At 42.8% G+C, this 17,162-nt stretch overlaps 2 protein-coding genes across 3 annotated transcripts; one reads left to right on the top strand and one right to left on the bottom strand.

Moving 5' to 3' along the window:
* The first annotated feature begins 16 nt into the window (after positions 1-16).
* Positions 17-865, top strand: LOC115985448. The gene is made up of 2 exons (XM_031108382.1): positions 17-327; positions 457-865. Exons 1-2 carry the CDS (start codon positions 17-19, stop codon positions 863-865), a joined length of 720 nt encoding a protein of 239 aa, XP_030964242.1.
* A 10,560-nt stretch (positions 866-11,425) lies between these two features.
* Positions 11,426-14,666, bottom strand: LOC115983242. Of its 2 annotated transcripts, XM_031105880.1 has the most exons (5): positions 14,177-14,666; positions 13,943-14,043; positions 12,773-12,952; positions 12,296-12,696; positions 11,426-12,215 (listed from the first exon to the last, which is right to left on the bottom strand). In XM_031105880.1, exons 1-5 carry the CDS (start codon positions 14,188-14,190, stop codon positions 11,679-11,681), a joined length of 1,233 nt encoding a protein of 410 aa, XP_030961740.1. In that variant the 5' UTR covers positions 14,191-14,666; the 3' UTR covers positions 11,426-11,678. The 2 variants fall into 2 exon arrangements, with proteins under 2 accessions (XP_030961740.1, XP_030961739.1); XM_031105879.1 differs by having other exon boundaries at positions 13,032-14,666.
* Positions 14,667-17,162: the final 2,496 nt, after the last annotated feature.

The raw sequence follows: 17,162 nt of genomic DNA on the forward strand, positions 1-17,162 counted from the left end.
TATTAGAGCTCCATTAATGGCGTCTTCTGCTAGTTCTTCATCCTCTACAACAACAGGATCAACCTCGAGTTCTTCAATCACTCATGGTGTTAATCCTTCTCTGCTACTTTTGTCAAATATGGTAAGTATGGTTACTGTGAAGCTTGACTACAACAATTATATGGTGTGGAGACATCAAATCGAAGTGATTTTGGTAGCATATTCAATGATCAATTTCATCAATGATGATAATCATGCACCAGATCCTTTTCTTAAGGATAGCTCAGGAAACTTTACAACTGAAGTTAATCCAGAGTTTTTTCGATGGAAGATTTGTGAACAGGCCTTGTTCACTTTCCTTAGTTCAACTCTCTCTCCATCAATCTTGGCTCTTACTGTAGGCCAGAAATTTGGATGAGGAGTTTGGAAAGTGCTTGAGAAAAGGTTTGCATCAGTGTCACAATCTCATGTTCTCAGTTTGAGAGATGAGCTAATGAGCATCAAGAAGGGCTCAAAATCTATGGATTCTTTCTTCCAACGAATTGAAGAAGTCAGAGATAAGCTTAGGGCTGTAGCAGTTTGTGTTGATGAAGAAGAGCTAATCCATCTAGCTCTTAAAGCCCTACTATCAAAATATGATGCATTCTATTCTACAATCAGAATTGGGAATGACATCTTTACACTTGAAGAATTGAATACACTCTTGAATGTTGAAGAAAGATCAATTAAGAAGAGGTCAATCAATTCAGATCTCAGGGATTCTACATCTTTGGCTATGGCAGTCAATCAATTCAGTCAAGGTTTTACGAGAGGAAGAGGCAAGAATGGTAATAATAGAGGTCGTGGCAATGGCAGAGGTGGCAATCAATTCTCTAGAGGTGGTTAATTTTTTTTTTAAAACACTAGGAGGTGGTTAATTTCATAATAGCAATAATCAAGTTAGTGATCATTAATTCACTTCTTTTCCACAGACCAAGTCCAATTCTTCTTAGGGACAGAAAGTTGCATGTCAAATCTATGGTAAAAATGGTCATTTTGCTTTGGATTGCTACCATCGCATGAATTTTGCTAACCAAGGTAGACATGCTCTAGCTAAACTTGTCTCCATGGCTGCAAGATCAATGGTTGCAACTACAAGTGCTAATCAGAATCAAAACTGGCTGACTGACAGTGGTGCTTCTGATCATATCACACCAAATTTGTCTCAACTTTCTCTTGCTCAGCAACCTACAACTGCTAAGTCTATAACAATTGGCAATGGGCAAGAATTACTAGTGACACATATTGGAAATGGTAAGCTAATCACTCCTTCTCACAATTTCTGTTTGAATAACATACTTTGGGTTCCTCAAATTGCTTCAAACTTGTTATATGTACACAAATTATGTCTTCAAAATAATGTATTTTGTTTTTTTGATGCATATCAGTTCTCAATTCAGAATTTGCCTACGGGGAAGGTTCTTTATAGAGGGTTGAGTAAGGATGGAGTCTACCCTATACCTTCTTTTGCCTCTCTGCCTTCCTCATTTCCTTCTCATGTTAGTTCTAGTGGCTTTGTTGCAATGTCTCCTCAGACTTTACTTTGGCACAATAGGCTTGGACACCCTTGTGCAAAGGTTTTACATTATGCTATGTCTCCCTATCCTTTTGTCAAGCTTTCTACTGTTAGTGATATATGTTCGAAGTGTACATCTTGTATAAGTGCTGAAATGCACAAGCCTCCTTTTCATAAACATGTATCAAGTACTGAATATTCCTTTCAATTAGTTCATTATGATTTATGGGGTCCTGCTCCTGTGACTTCTGTTCTTGAACACAAATTTTATGTGATTTTTGTTGATGACTTTACTCGTTTTACTTGGTTGTTTTTATTAAAGAGGAAGTCTGATGTGTTCAAGGTATTCTTGCATTTCAAGTCCTTAATTGAAACTCAATTTATTGCTAAAATCAAGACCTTAAGGTCTAATGGAGGTGGTGAGTTTGTTAATAACAATTTCAAATCTTTTTATTTGGAGCATGGTATTTAACATCAACTTTCCTACCCTTATTCCCCTCAGCAGAATGGTATTGCTGAGAGGAAACACAAGCAGATTACGAAAGTGGATTATCTATGCTTCATCATTCCAATCTTTCTCTTTCCTATTGGTCATATGCTTTTAGTACTACAGTTTATCTTCTCAATAGAGTTCCCTGTATTTTGAACTTTATCTCACCTTAGGAAAAGTTGTATGATCACAAACCGCCCCTTCATGCCTTGAAAACCTTTGGTTGTGCCTGTTACTCTTTTTTGAGGCCTTATCACTCAGCTTTTCCATTTGGGTTTCCATGCTTCTTGTGCAGATAGTAACTTGTTTATCCTCATCCATTCAGATCATGTTGTTTATTTGCTTCTGTATGTGGATGACATTATTATTACTGGCAATCATGGTGCTTTTGTTACCGAGATTATCAGGCAACTTGGTGTTTCTTTTGCTCTCAAAGATTTGGGTCTTTTGAGTTACTTCTTGGGTCTGCAGATTGAGTATACCACTGATGGTATCTTTGTGCATTAGTTTAAGTATGCCAAAGATTTATTGTCTAAGTGGGGCACTCTTCAGTTGGGCATCTATTTTAGGTCTGGTCCTCTCACTCTATCTGTCTATTATGATGCTGATTGGGCTGGGGATCCTATTGATATAAGGTCTATTACTGGCATGATTGTTTTCTTAGGGAATTCTCCCATCACTTAGTCTGCTAAGAAACATTTAGTTGTGTTTAGATCTTCAATTGAGGCTGAGTACAGATCCCTTGCTATTACCACTGTAGAGTTATATTGGCTGAGGATGCTTTTCAAAGACTTAGGGGTTTATTTGTATCATCCTCCCATTTTATGGTGTGACAATGTCTCAGCTCTTTCTTTAGCTTCTAATCCCATTTTTCATGCCAGAACTAAACATATTGAAGTGGATTATCATTTTGTTCGAGAGAAAGTTTTGACTAGGGATATGGTCATCAAGTATATTTCCACCTTGGACCAATTGGCTGATCTGTTTACCAAGAGCTTGCCTTCCCCTCGGTTTCATGCTCTTTCTTTCAAACTCGTGGGGCTTTCTCCCCTTCATTTGAGGGGGGTTGTAAAGGATGGTGTTGCATCAGTTAAATCAGTTCGCAAAGCATCAGTTAACAGACATGCTCAAAGTTGTATCAATGTTGCTTAAATGACTTGTAGTTTTTTCATAGTGTTGTAAACCTGTATGTAGTTTAGGATAAGGCTTGGGTTGTTAGTTAGTTACATTGTTAAGTCCACGTGTCTCTATTCTATTGGATATTAAACAATTCTGTTAGGATAGAGTTTTTGGCACCTAATCAGTTATGATTGGTTATCATATATATGATGTATTACATGTAATCTATACAATACAAGATACATAATTCTCATTTCCTTTCTCTTCTATAATATTCTCTCCAAGAACCACAGTTTTCTTTCACTTTTGAGGATGATATCCACAATTGGTTTATTACATATGAAGTAGGGTTTACCATATATAGCTTGTTGATAGCCCGAAAGACAAAGAAGAATGCAAATATTTCTATTGGGTCAGTAGATAGGATAGGCTTTTGTTGTGTAAGTGGAACAAAGTTACAAAGGATGAATATCTATACTATCATAAGTGTATACATAAATATGATCTATTTGGATACCACTTATTGCTGAAAACTGAAAACGCTATAGTAAAATAATTTTTAAATATGTGAATAGTGTCGTGAGTTTTAAAGAAAAATTTACTGAAATTCGTACTTGTAGGTCCCGTAAACAGTGCATGAGACCCACACAAAAATGCAAACTTACAACTGCCGCAAACGCAAACTCTATCCAAACCTGTCCATAGTGTCTCTAGAAGACTAACTAAACGGAGGAAAAACTAGGAAATGGCACCAAAAAATGATTGAAATTTATTGTGAAGAAGGAGAAAACGTATCTAACTCGGTTACTTACCAACTACCAAGACAAACAACTAGCTATTCATATCATAGTAGAATTATAAAACCAGGTACAGCCAGGGTTTCCCATTTGAAAATGACATGTAAAAGAGTAGATGAATAAGACCGGGGTTTACTTTACATATTCATTTAACACGCCAATGTAGCCGGCTCTCGTGTTTTAGAAAGAGATGTCTTTTTTTATTTATTTATTTATTTATTTTTTTGAGATAAACCCTATATAGAGATGTTCAAAATTTCAAATCGCCCTGCTTACTAACTATAGAGTTATAAAAAAAAAAAAAAAAATGTTTGTGCATAAAATGTTATCCGGTGACTCAGTAAAGATTCTAGGTAGCTAGCCAAACTTGACCAGACTTGAACTTAACTGTTTATTATATGTTCCTATAAAGGAAAAAAAAAAAACTGTTTATTATATGTCGTTGTTAAGGGAATTTCTCGGCTAACAAAGAAAGCGTCAAGGGATTGGATTCAGAAGAACCCATTAATCCCCAATTTAATAAAAACAATAATAAATGAAAAAGAAAAGGTATAAGAATAGAGTTGAGAAAGTATTACTATTAGTGAAGATGGTAAGATTTAGTCTGGTGGGCCTATCTTAATGGGCCTGACGGATAGGTACTGTTTGGTCTGTGTAAAGCGGGACCCACGCTCCCTAAAGGCCCATCATGGACAGACATAGTAAGGGCCCATAGCCCGAAATCTCTATTGCCTGGAAAAGCCTTAAGATCCAATAAGGGAAATGGTATCAGAGTCCCACATTGGAAAGATCTGGAGGTCAAGAAGAAAAGCCACCTCTCCACTGCTATAAAAGGAGTAACTTTCACGCAAATCAAGGTAAGATTAATTGACCCTCTCTAACGCCTTTAAAAAATAACTCAAGGGACGAATTCTAACTTGACCTTCGGAGAACTTTTGGCCGGCACCACACCGGTGCTCTCTAAGGGTTTTTCTCCCGTTCGTTCTTGTTGTGCAGGTTCGTTGACTCGCGAGTACAGTGCGACTCATTGGTGACAATTCTCAACGTCATCAGTTGGCGCCGTCTGTGGGAAAGAACGAGAGACGTATAGTACTTCGTAGATTCCCAGACAAAAGAGTTACATGGTACTCACTCGCTCAATGGCAACCACGAATGACGTTCAGGAAGAAGCCCCTACGACGGCCCTTGAGAGACAGGTCAGGACGCTCGCCGCAGCCGTAGAGCGCCTCACCAAGCAAAACCACGACCTACAAGAGCAGCTGAACCAAAAGAATGCCGCGGTCAGTAACCAAGGAGCGGATCAAGAGGGAAACAGCGCCGAAAGGAGAAATCAGGACGGACCACAGGGGAGTAACGCCCCGAGCAAACCAGTAAGACGGGACATAAGCATCCCTTCCCCGACGGACACTGCCCCACAATCCATCATCGCGGAGATGCAGGCGATGAAGGAGCAGATGGATGTGATGATGAGCGCTCTCAAGGGGCGAGTGTCAAGTGATCTTGACGACCTTGTCAACCGGACTGACTCACCATTCACAGCAGCTGTTAACTCCTTCCCCCTGCCAAATAAGTTCCGTATGCCAAGTATGGATAGTTACGACGGAGTCAAGGACCCTCTAGATCACCTAGAGACCTTCAAGACCCTGATGCACCTTCAGGGAGTGGCAGACGCGATTATGTGCAGGGCCTTTCCTACAACCCTGAAGGGCGCAGCAAGGATTTGGTTCAGCCGGATAGCGCCCAACTCCATCAGCACCTTCAAGGAGCTAAGCGCTCAATTTACTACGCATTTCATCGGAGGACATCGGTACAAGAAATCCACGGCTTGTTTGATGAATATCAAGCAACGGGAAGAGGAGACGTTAAGGGCCTACATATCACGCTTCAACAAAGAAGCACTCTCGATCGACGAAGCCGACGACAAGATATTGGTAGCAGCATTCACAAACGGACTAAAGGGGGGTAAGTTTTTGTTCTCCCTATACAAAAACGACCCCAAGACCATGTCGGAGGTCCTTTACAGGGCCACCAAATATATGAACGCTGAAGACGCACTATTATCGCGAGAAGATAGGCCCAAGAAAAGAGACCGACAGGAGGATTCTCGACAAGACCAGGGGCGGAAGAAAGGAAGGATGGGAGACCGAAGGGAGGACAGACGTCCAAAACCCATGGGCGGAAGGTTCGCGAGTTTCACCCCTCTAAACGCGCCGATTGACCAAGTCCTAATGCAGATTAAGGACGAAGGGTCCCTGACGTTCCCAGGAAAGCTGAAGAGTGACCCCAGCAAAAGGCCTAGAGACAAATATTGCCGCTTTCATCGTGACCACGGCCACGACACGGCCGATTGCTACGACTTGAAGCAGCAAATCGAAGCACTTATCCGACAAGGGAAGCTGCAGAAGTTCGTCAACAAGGGGAGAACGGATCAACCCCCACAGGAACAACACCTCCGTCGAGAAAACGAGCGACCAAGACCCCCAATTGGAGACATAAGAATGATAGTCGGAGGGACTGCTGCGGCCGGATCGTCAAAGAAGGCTCGCAAAACATACCTTCGGACGGTACAGAATGTCCAGTTGACGAGCAGACTGCCAAGGATAGCAAACGGAGAAGAACCTATTGTTGGGTTCACGGAAGAGGATGCACGGCGCCTACACCATCCACACGACGATGCCCTCGTCGTCAGCGTGCGGACAGGAGACTACAACGTCCACCGAGTGTTGATCGACAACGGCAGTTCGGCCGACATATTGTACTATCCGGCATTCCAGCAGATGAGGATTGATAGGGACCTGCTAATACCGACAGACGCCCCGCTCGTTGGTTTTGGAGGGAGTAAGGTATTCCCTCTGGGCTCAGTAACGTTACGGGTGACAGTAGGAGATTACCCCCAACAAATCACCAGGAACGTGACATTCTTGGTGGTCGATTGCTCGTCCGCCTACAATGCCATTCTTGGACGACCTACGCTCAACACGTGGAAGGCGTCAACATCAACTTACGCCCTAATGGTCAGGTTCCCAACGGAATATGGGGTAGGAGAGCTACGCGGAAGCCAAGTTGCCGCACGAGAATGCTACGTCGCTATGATGGAGATGCAAGACCAAATCCAGGCCTTGAACATAGAAGAGCACCGAACGGTGGCGGAACCGACAGAGAAGCTGGAGGAGATAACTCTTGACAGTTCCAATCCGGACAGAACAACCAAGATCGGAACGCTTGCCAAACCCGGAATCCGTCAAGAGCTAGTAGCTTTCCTGAGGAGCAATAAGGATGTGTTCGCCTGGAGCCATGACGATATGCCGGGAATCGATCCCTCCGTCATGGTACACAAATTGAATGTATTACCCTCGTTTCCACCCGTCCGACAAAAGAAGAGAGTGTTCGCAACGGAACGGGACCAAGCAATAGCGGAGGAGGTCCGCAAACTCCAAGAGGCAAGCCTCATCAGGGAAGTCTACTATCCCGATTGGCTGGCGAATGTGGTAATGGTAAAGAAAGCGAGCGGCAAGTGGCGCATGTGCGTGGATTTCACCGATCTTAACAAAGCGTGCCCTAAAGATAGCTATCCCCTTCCAAGAGTCGACGTCCTAGTAGACTCGACGGCTCAACACCAGTTACTAAGCTTCATGGACGCTTTCTCGGGTTACAATCAGATCCGCATGCACGAGGCCGATCAGGAAAAGACTTCGTTCGTAACCAGCCAAGGACTATTCTGCTACAAAGTAATGCCATTCGGCCTGAAGAATGCGGGGGCAACATACCAAAGGCTAATGAACAAGATGTTCGCGCAGCAGATCGGGAGGAATGTTCAAGTCTATGTCGACGACATGCTTGTGAAGAGCCGGAAGGAGGAAGACCACCTCGAAGATCTTAAGGAAACGTTCGGTACGCTACGATCCTACAACATGAAACTCAATCCGGGAAAATGCGCATTCGGCGTAACGGCAGGCAAATTCCTAGGCTTCATGGTATCCCAGAGAGGGATTGAGGCTAACCCGGACAAAATCCGAGCCATATTAGAAATGGCACCCCCGCGAAATGTGAAGGAGATACAAAGCCTTAACGGCAAGATAGCGGCGTTAAATAGATTCGTGTCGAGAGCCACGGACAAGTGCCTGCCCTTTTTTCGCACATTAAAGAAATCCTTCGAGTGGACGGACGAGTGTCAGAGAGCGTTCGAGGAGTTAAAGGCATACCTATCTTCACCACCCCTATTGAGTCCATCGCAACCTGGCGAAGAACTTTTCCTCTACTTGGCAGTCTCATCTGTCGCCGTCAGCGCTGCTTTAATTAGAGAAGAGGATAATGCACAGAAGCCTGTATACTACGCCAGCCGGGCGCTCCGCGGCGCCGAAGAAAGATACCAACCTATGGAGAAACTCGCTTTCGCATTGATAACGGCGGCTCGCAAGCTGAAACCTTACTTTCAAGCCCATACCATGAATGTAATGACCGACAAGCCCTTGCGAAGGGCACTGAGTAATCCCGAAGCCGCGGGTCGACTGACGTTGTGGGCAATAGAATTGAGTGAGTTTGACATCAAGTACCGTCCGCGTGTAGCCATCAAAGGACAAGCTGTAGCCGACTTCATAGCAGAGTTTACGCGAGACGAGGACAAGGGGGCAGAAGAACCCCCCAAATGGAGCATCTACACCGACGGGTCCTCCAATCGGCGAATTGGAGGGGCCGGCATAGTGTTGCTGTCACCAGAAGGAGACAAGATCGAATGTATGGTCCGTCTCGACTTTCCCATTACCAACAATGAAGCAGAGTACGAAGCAGTGGCGGCAGGACTCGACCTGGCAAAAGCCGCCGGAGCGGAAAGTGTAGCCGTTCATTGCGACTCGCAGGTCGTAACCAATCAAGTAAACGGAGAGTATGAATGTAAGGGGGAAAGGCTAAAGAGATATCTTGATCAAGTGAAGGCGAGAATCAACGGGCTAAAAGCGACGGTCGTCCAAATCCCCAGAGGAGAGAATGAGCTCGCCGATCGCCTAGCCAAAGCCGCTTCAGCAGAACATGTGACGACACCGGGTAATGTACTTTCCTTTGTTCAAGTCTTCCCACTAATAGACCCCGACAATATGCAGGAGATACGCTCCGAAAGAAACTGGACTACACAGATAACTTCATACTTGAAGGACGGGTTACTGCCCCAAGAGAAGGAGGCAGCGAGGAAATTAAAAGTCCAAGCGGCGAGATTCGTCTTGATAAAAGACATTCTTTACAAGAGGGGTTTCTCCCGTCCTTACCTAAGATGCCTCGGGGTTGAAGAGGCAGACTACGTAATGAGGGAAGTACACGAAGGGATATGCGGGAACCATTCTGGGTCGCGGTCGTTAGTGCACAAACTGGTACGAGCTGGGTACTACTGGCCGACCATGCAGAAGGATGCCGAGTCTTACGTTAAAAGCTGCGACAAATGCCAGCGGTTCAGCAATTTTATCGGACAGCCGGCTGAGGAGCTCACACCCATGACGGCTCCATGGCCGTTCGCTCAATGGGGACTGGATATCATGGGGCCTTTCCCAACATGGGGCCTTTCCCAACGGCGGTAAGGCAGCTCAAGTTCTTGGTAGTGGGTATTGACTACTTCACAAAATGGGTAGAAGCGGAAGCCTTGGCCACCATCACAGAAAAGAACATTAGAAGTTTTGTCTGGCGGTCCATCGTATGCAGGTTTGGTATTCCTAGAGTCCTTGTCTCGGACAACGGGAGGCAGTTCGACAACGGCCACTTCAGGGATTTCTGCACACAGCTAGGAATAAAAAACCACTACTCATCACCCGCCCATCCTCAGGCCAATGGCCAGGTTGAAGTCACGAACCGATCCCTGCTAAAGATTATCAAGACTCGGCTCGAGGGGGCAAAGGGGATATGGCCCGAAGAATTACCGAGCATACTTTGGGCGTACAGGACGACGGCTAGGACTCCGACAGGAGAGACGCCATTCCGACTGACATACGGGAATGAGGCGGTCATCCCCGCAGAAGTTGGCCTCACAAGTTACAGGGTTCATAACCATGATGAAGGCAGGAACGACGAATCAATGAGGCTACAGCTGGACCTGATAGATGAGGTAAGGTCGGCCGCGGAGCAAAGGATCGCAAGATACCAGGAACGCATGGCCAGACATTACAACTCCAGGGTCCGACACAGAGACTTCCAAGTGGGAGACCTGGTACTCAGAAGGGTCATGGGCGCAGCTAGAGACCCTACACAGGGAAAGCTCGGCCCCAACTGGGAAGGACCTTACCGAGTCACGGCATGGAAAAGGAAAGGAACATACCACCTGGAGACTACAGAGGGGGAGAAGCTACTACATCCATGGAATGCGGAGCATTTGAGGAAATACTACCAGTGATAGTAACACGGCGAACGGCAACCAATTTTCCATTTGGCTTTTTATTAACTATTTATAAGTTTTCTTTAACATGTGTTTCTTTGCTACAATCCAGTCGTGCCTTTTTTAAGCCCAAGGGGGCAGGCACTTTTCCTTTACGCAATTAGAAACAAGTATGATTTTCTGTCTACTTTGATGTCACTACAATTGTCCTCAAATTGAAACGGATGCTAGTTAAAAGTCCACAAAGTGGACGGATCACCTAAACAGGTGTATAATTCTACATGTCCGTAAAAGTGGACGGTTAATACGCCACTAAGTGGACGGATCACCTAAACAGGTGAATAATTCTACATGTCCGTCAAAGTGGACGGTTAATACGCCACTAAGCGGACGGATCACCTAAACAGGTGTATAATTCTACATGTCCGTCAAAGTGGACGGTTAATACGCCACTAAGTGGACGGATCACCTAAACAGGTGCATAATTCTACATGTCCGTCAAAGTGGACGGTTAATACGCCACTAAGTGGACGGATCACCTAAACAGGTGTATAATTCTACATGCCCGTCAAAGTGGACGGTTAATACGCCACTAAGTGGACGGATCACCTAAACAGGTGAATAATTCTACATGTCCGTAAAAGTGGACGGTTAATACGTCACTAAGTGGACGGATCACCTAAAAACGGTGAATAATTCTACGCGTCCGTAAAAGTAGACGGTCTATACGCCACAATGTGGACGGGTAACCTAAAACGGTAAATAATTCTACATGTCCACGAAATGGACGGATCATCAAAACGGTGAGTATTTAAACAAGTCCACAAGTTGGACGGTATGGCCTCCACAAAGTGGACGGACCTACGTAATTCAATACTTCCATAAGTTCGAGGTATTTATGCCACTAAGTGGACGGATCATCTAAAACGGTAAATAATTCTACATGTCCACGAAATGGACGGATCATCAAAACGATGAGTATTTAAACAAGTCCACAAGTTGGACGGTATGGCCTCCACAAAGTGGACGGACCTACGTAATTCAATACTTCCATAAGTTCGAGGTATTTAAGCCACTAAGTGGACGGATCATCTAAAACGGTGAATAATTCTACATGTCCATAAATTGGACGGTTCAGCCAAAACGGTGGGAAAATTACATACATAAATAAAGCGGACGGCTCCAGAACGCCCACGAGGTGGACGGACGACATGACTATATAAGTCAGCAACAGCTTTTAAAATGGACGGATCAACAGATTAGCTTGTGCAAATCAACACTTAAAATCAAACATTGTTCAATACAAAATCAAACTTTAAACAAACCGTCTACAAATAATTAACTGTATATAAAAGGGAGACGGATCCTCCTAAACGATTACATGGGTTACTCTGCTTTCTTGGGGTCGGCAACAGCGACCTCATTCGGCGGAGCGGACTCTCCGTCACCCTGAGCTGCTTCTTCCCCAAAGAGGTCCTCCGTATTTTCGGAGGCGACGGGCAGGGCAGAAGTCTGATCTTGATCAGTAAGTGTTATCATAGACACGTCCAGATCTGGGTAGGTCTTTTTTATCTGACGGAGCGCATCGTCAAAGCCTTGAAGGAACGATCCTCCAAGCTCCTTCAACAAGGACTCGGAGTTGCGATATTCGCTGACGGCGTCGTCCTTTGCATGACGGAGCTTTTTCTTCAGATCTTTCACCTCGTCCGCTCTGCTCTTCAAGACCTTCCCAGCTTCTTCCGTCTTCTGTTCGAGCTCCTTTCTTGTATTCTCAGACAGTTCAAATTTCTGCTCCATGGTGGACTTCCACTTGTGCAGCTGGCTAAGCTCTTCTTCCGTCTTCCCAAGTTTTGACCGTACCCGTTCCAGAGCCGCTTCACGGTTGAGGCAACGGTCCATCAAGCCCTTCATCATAACCAAGGACTGAAATAAAGAAAATTAGAAGTGTTAAAAATGAAACTAGAAAGTGAACGGACATACACTGAAGGATAATGAAAAGTTACCTGTCCGACGGCAAATAACCCCGTCTCTCCCATCGCCTCCGTCGAGTGATTCCCCAGATCCTCATAGTCCTCTGCAGAAAGTATGGACGTAAGCTTTTCCAAAGCGAACTTCGAATCATCACGAAGAAGGGGAGGGGGCTTCTCCTCGCTGACGGGTGGAGCATGCATTAGGCCCTTACCGGCCCCCTGTTTAACTTGGTTGACGGCCTTAGGGCCCTCAGCCATCAAGCCCACGATGGGCTCCATTGACACCTTTGGCTGCTTGTGTGGACGGTCGGACTTTGGTGGCTGCTTCCTCTTGCCCGATGACCCCGGCACACTGGGAACAACGATCTCACCCGTCTTCTTTTGCTCGACGGCTAGAGATTTTATCATGGCTCTTCTCTTGGCGTCGTCCATTTCTGCAATACAGGACGGATGATGATGTTCTCTCAAAAGTAAAATTTCAATTTCAAGGGTAAAAGTAGACGGACTCACGTTTGTGTATTCTTTCGTCGTAAGCAATGGCCTCACGGGTAGGTTCTGGACCGTCACAATACCAGTGTATTGTCTTTGGATTCACTAACTTGGCCCAGGTCCTTTCGTCCGGCTTAGCTTTTCTACAAACCTTTTCAAGGAAACTAAATTCCTCGAGGCTAACCTGCGGGCGCCCTCTACCTGCAAAGAGAGACGGTCAAAATACGCACATAATAGAGGACGGGTGTATAAAAAAGGAACAAGCAAGACGGGTGCATACGCGCTTGGTTTATTATCCCCCAAGTTGTATCGACGGGCATGTACTCCGTCTCTCCTGGACGGTTCATCCACCTGTCACCCTCCAGGAAGAAATAGCGACTCTTCCAGTCTCTATTTGAGTCTGGGGTCTCAAAGATGACCTTCAACAAGGGACTTCGACTAGCAAAACGGTACAACCCCCTTGATCTATCAATCTCATCTGGACGGTAACAGTGAAGAAATTCACGGACCGTCAGTCTCCTTTCTCCATTCGACATTGCGCCATAAAGAATCTCCATTGCTATGAAGACCCTCCAGGCGTTTGGAGAAATCTGGGTGACGGACAGTCCCAGGTAATGCAAGAGTTCCCTATGGAGTGTAGAGAGCGGGAACCGAAGTCCAGCCTTCAACACCTGCTCGTACACTCCAACACCTTCTACTCCGTCATAATAACATCTCTCCGACACGTAGGGAAGACGGATCGGGATGTAGTCTGGTATCTGAAAATTTGTTCTAAAGGTACTGAAATGTCTCTCCCGGATGACGGATGTGAACCTATGCACTGTCCACTCTGGTAACATGATGAACTGCCTTAGTCCATCAGCACCTACGACGGACTCCAGTGCTTGATTCCCGTCAGGACCCTCTATCTCAATTTTCTCCACATCCTCACTTGTTGAGGACGAAGAGGATGCAGACGGACTCCTATCTTCGCCTGGACTATCTTGGTCTTTATGACCGGACGGGTATACATTCTCGTATTCCGTCCCGTCACGAACCACCGATTGGTTACTTGACGCACTAGACATTTCCTACAATTAATGATGAAACCTAAGACTTGACGGGTTTAAAAACATTGACGGGTATATTAAGCCTAACAATATTGCTTGGTCGAAAATGTAACTTGAATATGAAATTAAAGTAAATACTTACCACACCTGACGGAGTAATGCTGACGGTTGTGGTAATTGGTGGTTACCAGTGCTCGACGGACTTCTCTGGCAAGGTTGACGGTTCTCTCTGACAGACGTTTTCTGTTTGGAAATGCGAAAATGAGAGATTGAGACGCCTCATATATATAGGAGATACACGGAAGACGAAGCGACGCTTCGATCCTATACAACGGCCAGTCAGAGATTGACACGTGGCATGCTAATAAATGCTAACCTGTCTGCTCGCATCAGTAGATGGTAACCGTCGACTATATGAAACCGTCTGAAACTGCAAGATACCCGTCATCCTATCTGACGGTTAAAGATCTGAAACCGTCATACATTCTGACGGTTGTGTCCGCCTATTACTTTAAATCTTCTGTTTCACGGATCCATTCCGTCATTAAAGTACCCGTCATGCCCCTACATTAGGATCGTCACCCCATTGATCCTTGGAACAGACGGACCATTGGGGTGAAGGGGGCAACTGAAGATGGTAAGATTTAGTCTGGTGGGCCTATCTTAATGGGCCTGACGGATAGGTACTGTTTGGTCTGTGTAAAGCGGGACCCACGCTCCCTAAAGGCCCATCATGGACAGACATAGTAAGGGCCCATAGCCCGAAATCTCTATTGCCTGGAAAAGCCTTAAGATCCAATAAGGGAAATGGTATCAGAGTCCCACATTGGAAAGATCTGGAGGTCAAGAAGAAAAGCCACCTCTCCACTGCTATAAAAGGAGTAACTTTCACGCAAATCAAGGTAAGATTAATTGACCCTCTCTAACGCCTTTAAAAAATAACTCAAGGGACGAATTCTAACTTGACCTTCGGAGAACTTTTGGCCGGCACCACACCGGTGCTCTCTAAGGGTTTTTCTCCCGTTCGTTCTTGTTGTGCAGGTTCGTTGACTCGCGAGTACAGTGCGACTCATTGGTGACAATTCTCAACGTCATCAATTAGTATTGAATAAAGATTTGTCCTTTCGAATGATTTGTAAGTAGTTTGTGGCGGCCATGGCGATGGTTTTGGTTACAGACTTAGAGGTTAGGAGTGATAAGGAATTTATAGCTCACTGAGCTCAGCTTTTGAGACGGTGGTTTATTTATTTATTTATTTTTGAGAATATATTTTTGAGTAAAATACATGGGTGGTACTTATCTTTACACTGCGTATGCGTTTGGATAGAAAACGAATAGTAATTTAATTAATTTTTTTTTTATTGTTTTCAATTTTCAGTGCAATATCAATTTAGTCTCCGTCGTTATCTCTTTGAATGAAAAAATATGATATGCCAAACAGAGTAATAAAAAATGATTTTTCATACCACATTAATTGTTAATTTTACCATCAAGTGTAAATAAAAATAAATTAAAAAAAACCCCAAAATTTCTGTTCAAACCTTCAAGTAATCGTTGTGCTTTCACGCTTACCAATGATTAAATCGAGGGTTTTTCTTATTGTTTCGATTTTTCCTATGTTTTAGCCCATCTGTGTCTTCTTGGATTGGTTTGAAAATGGCTTTGGTTTCGGTTTTATTGGAAACTAGTTGCTAATTTGTGCCATGCATGAGAATAGCTACTGAATGAGTTTTAGGAAAAAAAAAAGTCATTATTTTTGAGTTGGAGTAATAAGCAAAAATGTATGAAATTAAAGAATATATATGATATTAAAAGAAATAGCACAAAGTTTTATTACTTAGGTAAAAGAAAGCAATGTTGTTTTATTTATTAGGTTTTTGTGGAAAGGAATAAGAGACAGAATGTTGTGTCTCTAGTTTAATTTGTGTTGTATTAGGTTTTTGTGGAAAGGAATAAGAGACAGAATGTTGTGTTTCTAGTTTAGTTTGTGTTGTATATATAAGTATATATAAAATAGGTTGTAATATATATGCCAAAAGGTGCCTATTGAAAAGTTATAAACATTCGAATTTGATATACCAAAGGTGCCTATTGAAAGATCATAACCCTTCAAATTTAATATACTAAAAGGTGTCTATTTAAAGGTTATAACTCTTCATATTGGATATACCAAAATGTACTTATTGCTCGAAAAAGTATCTATTGAATGAAAAGATGCCTATTGGTTGAAAATGTGCTTATTGATAAAAAATATTCCTATTGAATGAAAATGTGCCTATTGAAAAATAAAAAGATGCAACTGTTCAGTGTTTTTAAATGTATACATAGACATTAATTTATGTAGTCACATGGCTCAATGATATATATATATATATATATATATATCTATATCTATATCTTAGAGAAAATCCTATTAGATTTTAATTGGATTATTGATTTTGTGCAATTTTGCGCTACATGTCCCATTTAATTTTTAATTTTGTACTAAGTGAATTATTGAGCGTAAAAATTAAAGAGTCCAAATCCAATTAGATTTTAAATTGGATTTCAATTAGAGTTCAATTTTTTGCCATCTGTTCATTTCAATTTTTAATTTTTGTGGCAAGTGAATATTGGGTGCAAAAATCGAAGAATCTAAAACTAATTAAATTCTAAAATATATATATATATATATATATAATGAGAAGTCATTACATAGTTTTGAAATGTATAGTTTTAAAAAAGTGTAAGTTAATACCGTATATAATTTGAACTTATTCTAAAAAAAACAAGTATAATTTGAACTATATAATTACGATTGTTTTTAATTGTATCTATGCATATGCATGGTGCTACATTAGTATATTTAAAGCTAAAGTTTTAAAAAAATTCAATTAGATTCTAAATTAGGATCCAATTTTGTGACATGTGTCCAATTTAACTTTCTTAATTTTAGTGCACCACAATAATAACTTTGCTTCAATCTCAATACAACAACTCAAACTATTCTTGAGATGAGAACCCTATAGAAATGTGTCCCATTACATTGATCTAAGTGGATTTTTGTTTTTGTTTTTTGGTGTGTTGAGCAGATGATCTAAGTGGAATTTAAACCAACATTCTGAAACCACTAATACTTATTCCTGCCCATTTCCATTTGAACACACCGTGTGGTTTTGTCCCTGTTATAATGTACACTGTTTAGTTCCTTGTTTATTTTACAAGCGGGATCATTGGGAACACTTAGGGGTTCTCTACCAAAAGTTTCTTTGTTGAGTTCTCTAAAAGAAGCATTACTGAATCGAATTAAAAGTTTAGGATAGCTTTTTTTTTTTTTTTTTCCTATCTAATTTTTAAATGAAATATCCTTTCCATTTCCAATT

The sequence above is a fragment of the Quercus lobata genome, chromosome 4 (assembly GCF_001633185.2).
Source record: "Quercus lobata isolate SW786 chromosome 4, ValleyOak3.0 Primary Assembly, whole genome shotgun sequence".
NCBI classification, from domain to species: domain Eukaryota; kingdom Viridiplantae; phylum Streptophyta; class Magnoliopsida; order Fagales; family Fagaceae; genus Quercus; species Quercus lobata.

Coding starts and splice junctions, on each gene's coding strand:
- LOC115985448 (XM_031108382.1), top strand. CDS start 17: ATGGCGTCTTCTGCTAGTTCTTCATCCTCTACAACAACAGGATCAACC. Junction 328..456: donor AAGATTTGTGAACAGGCCTT/GTTCACTTTCCT, acceptor TCATGTTCTCAG/TTTGAGAGATGAGCTAATGA.
- LOC115983242 (XM_031105879.1), bottom strand. CDS start 13,818: ATGTCTAGTGCGTCAAGTAACCAATCGGTGGTTCGTGACGGGACGGAA. Junction 12,697..12,772: donor CGACGAAAGAATACACAAAC/GTGAGTCCGTCT, acceptor CCTGTATTGCAG/AAATGGACGACGCCAAGAGA. Junction 12,216..12,295: donor GGTTATTTGCCGTCGGACAG/GTAACTTTTCAT, acceptor TCTTTATTTCAG/TCCTTGGTTATGATGAAGGG.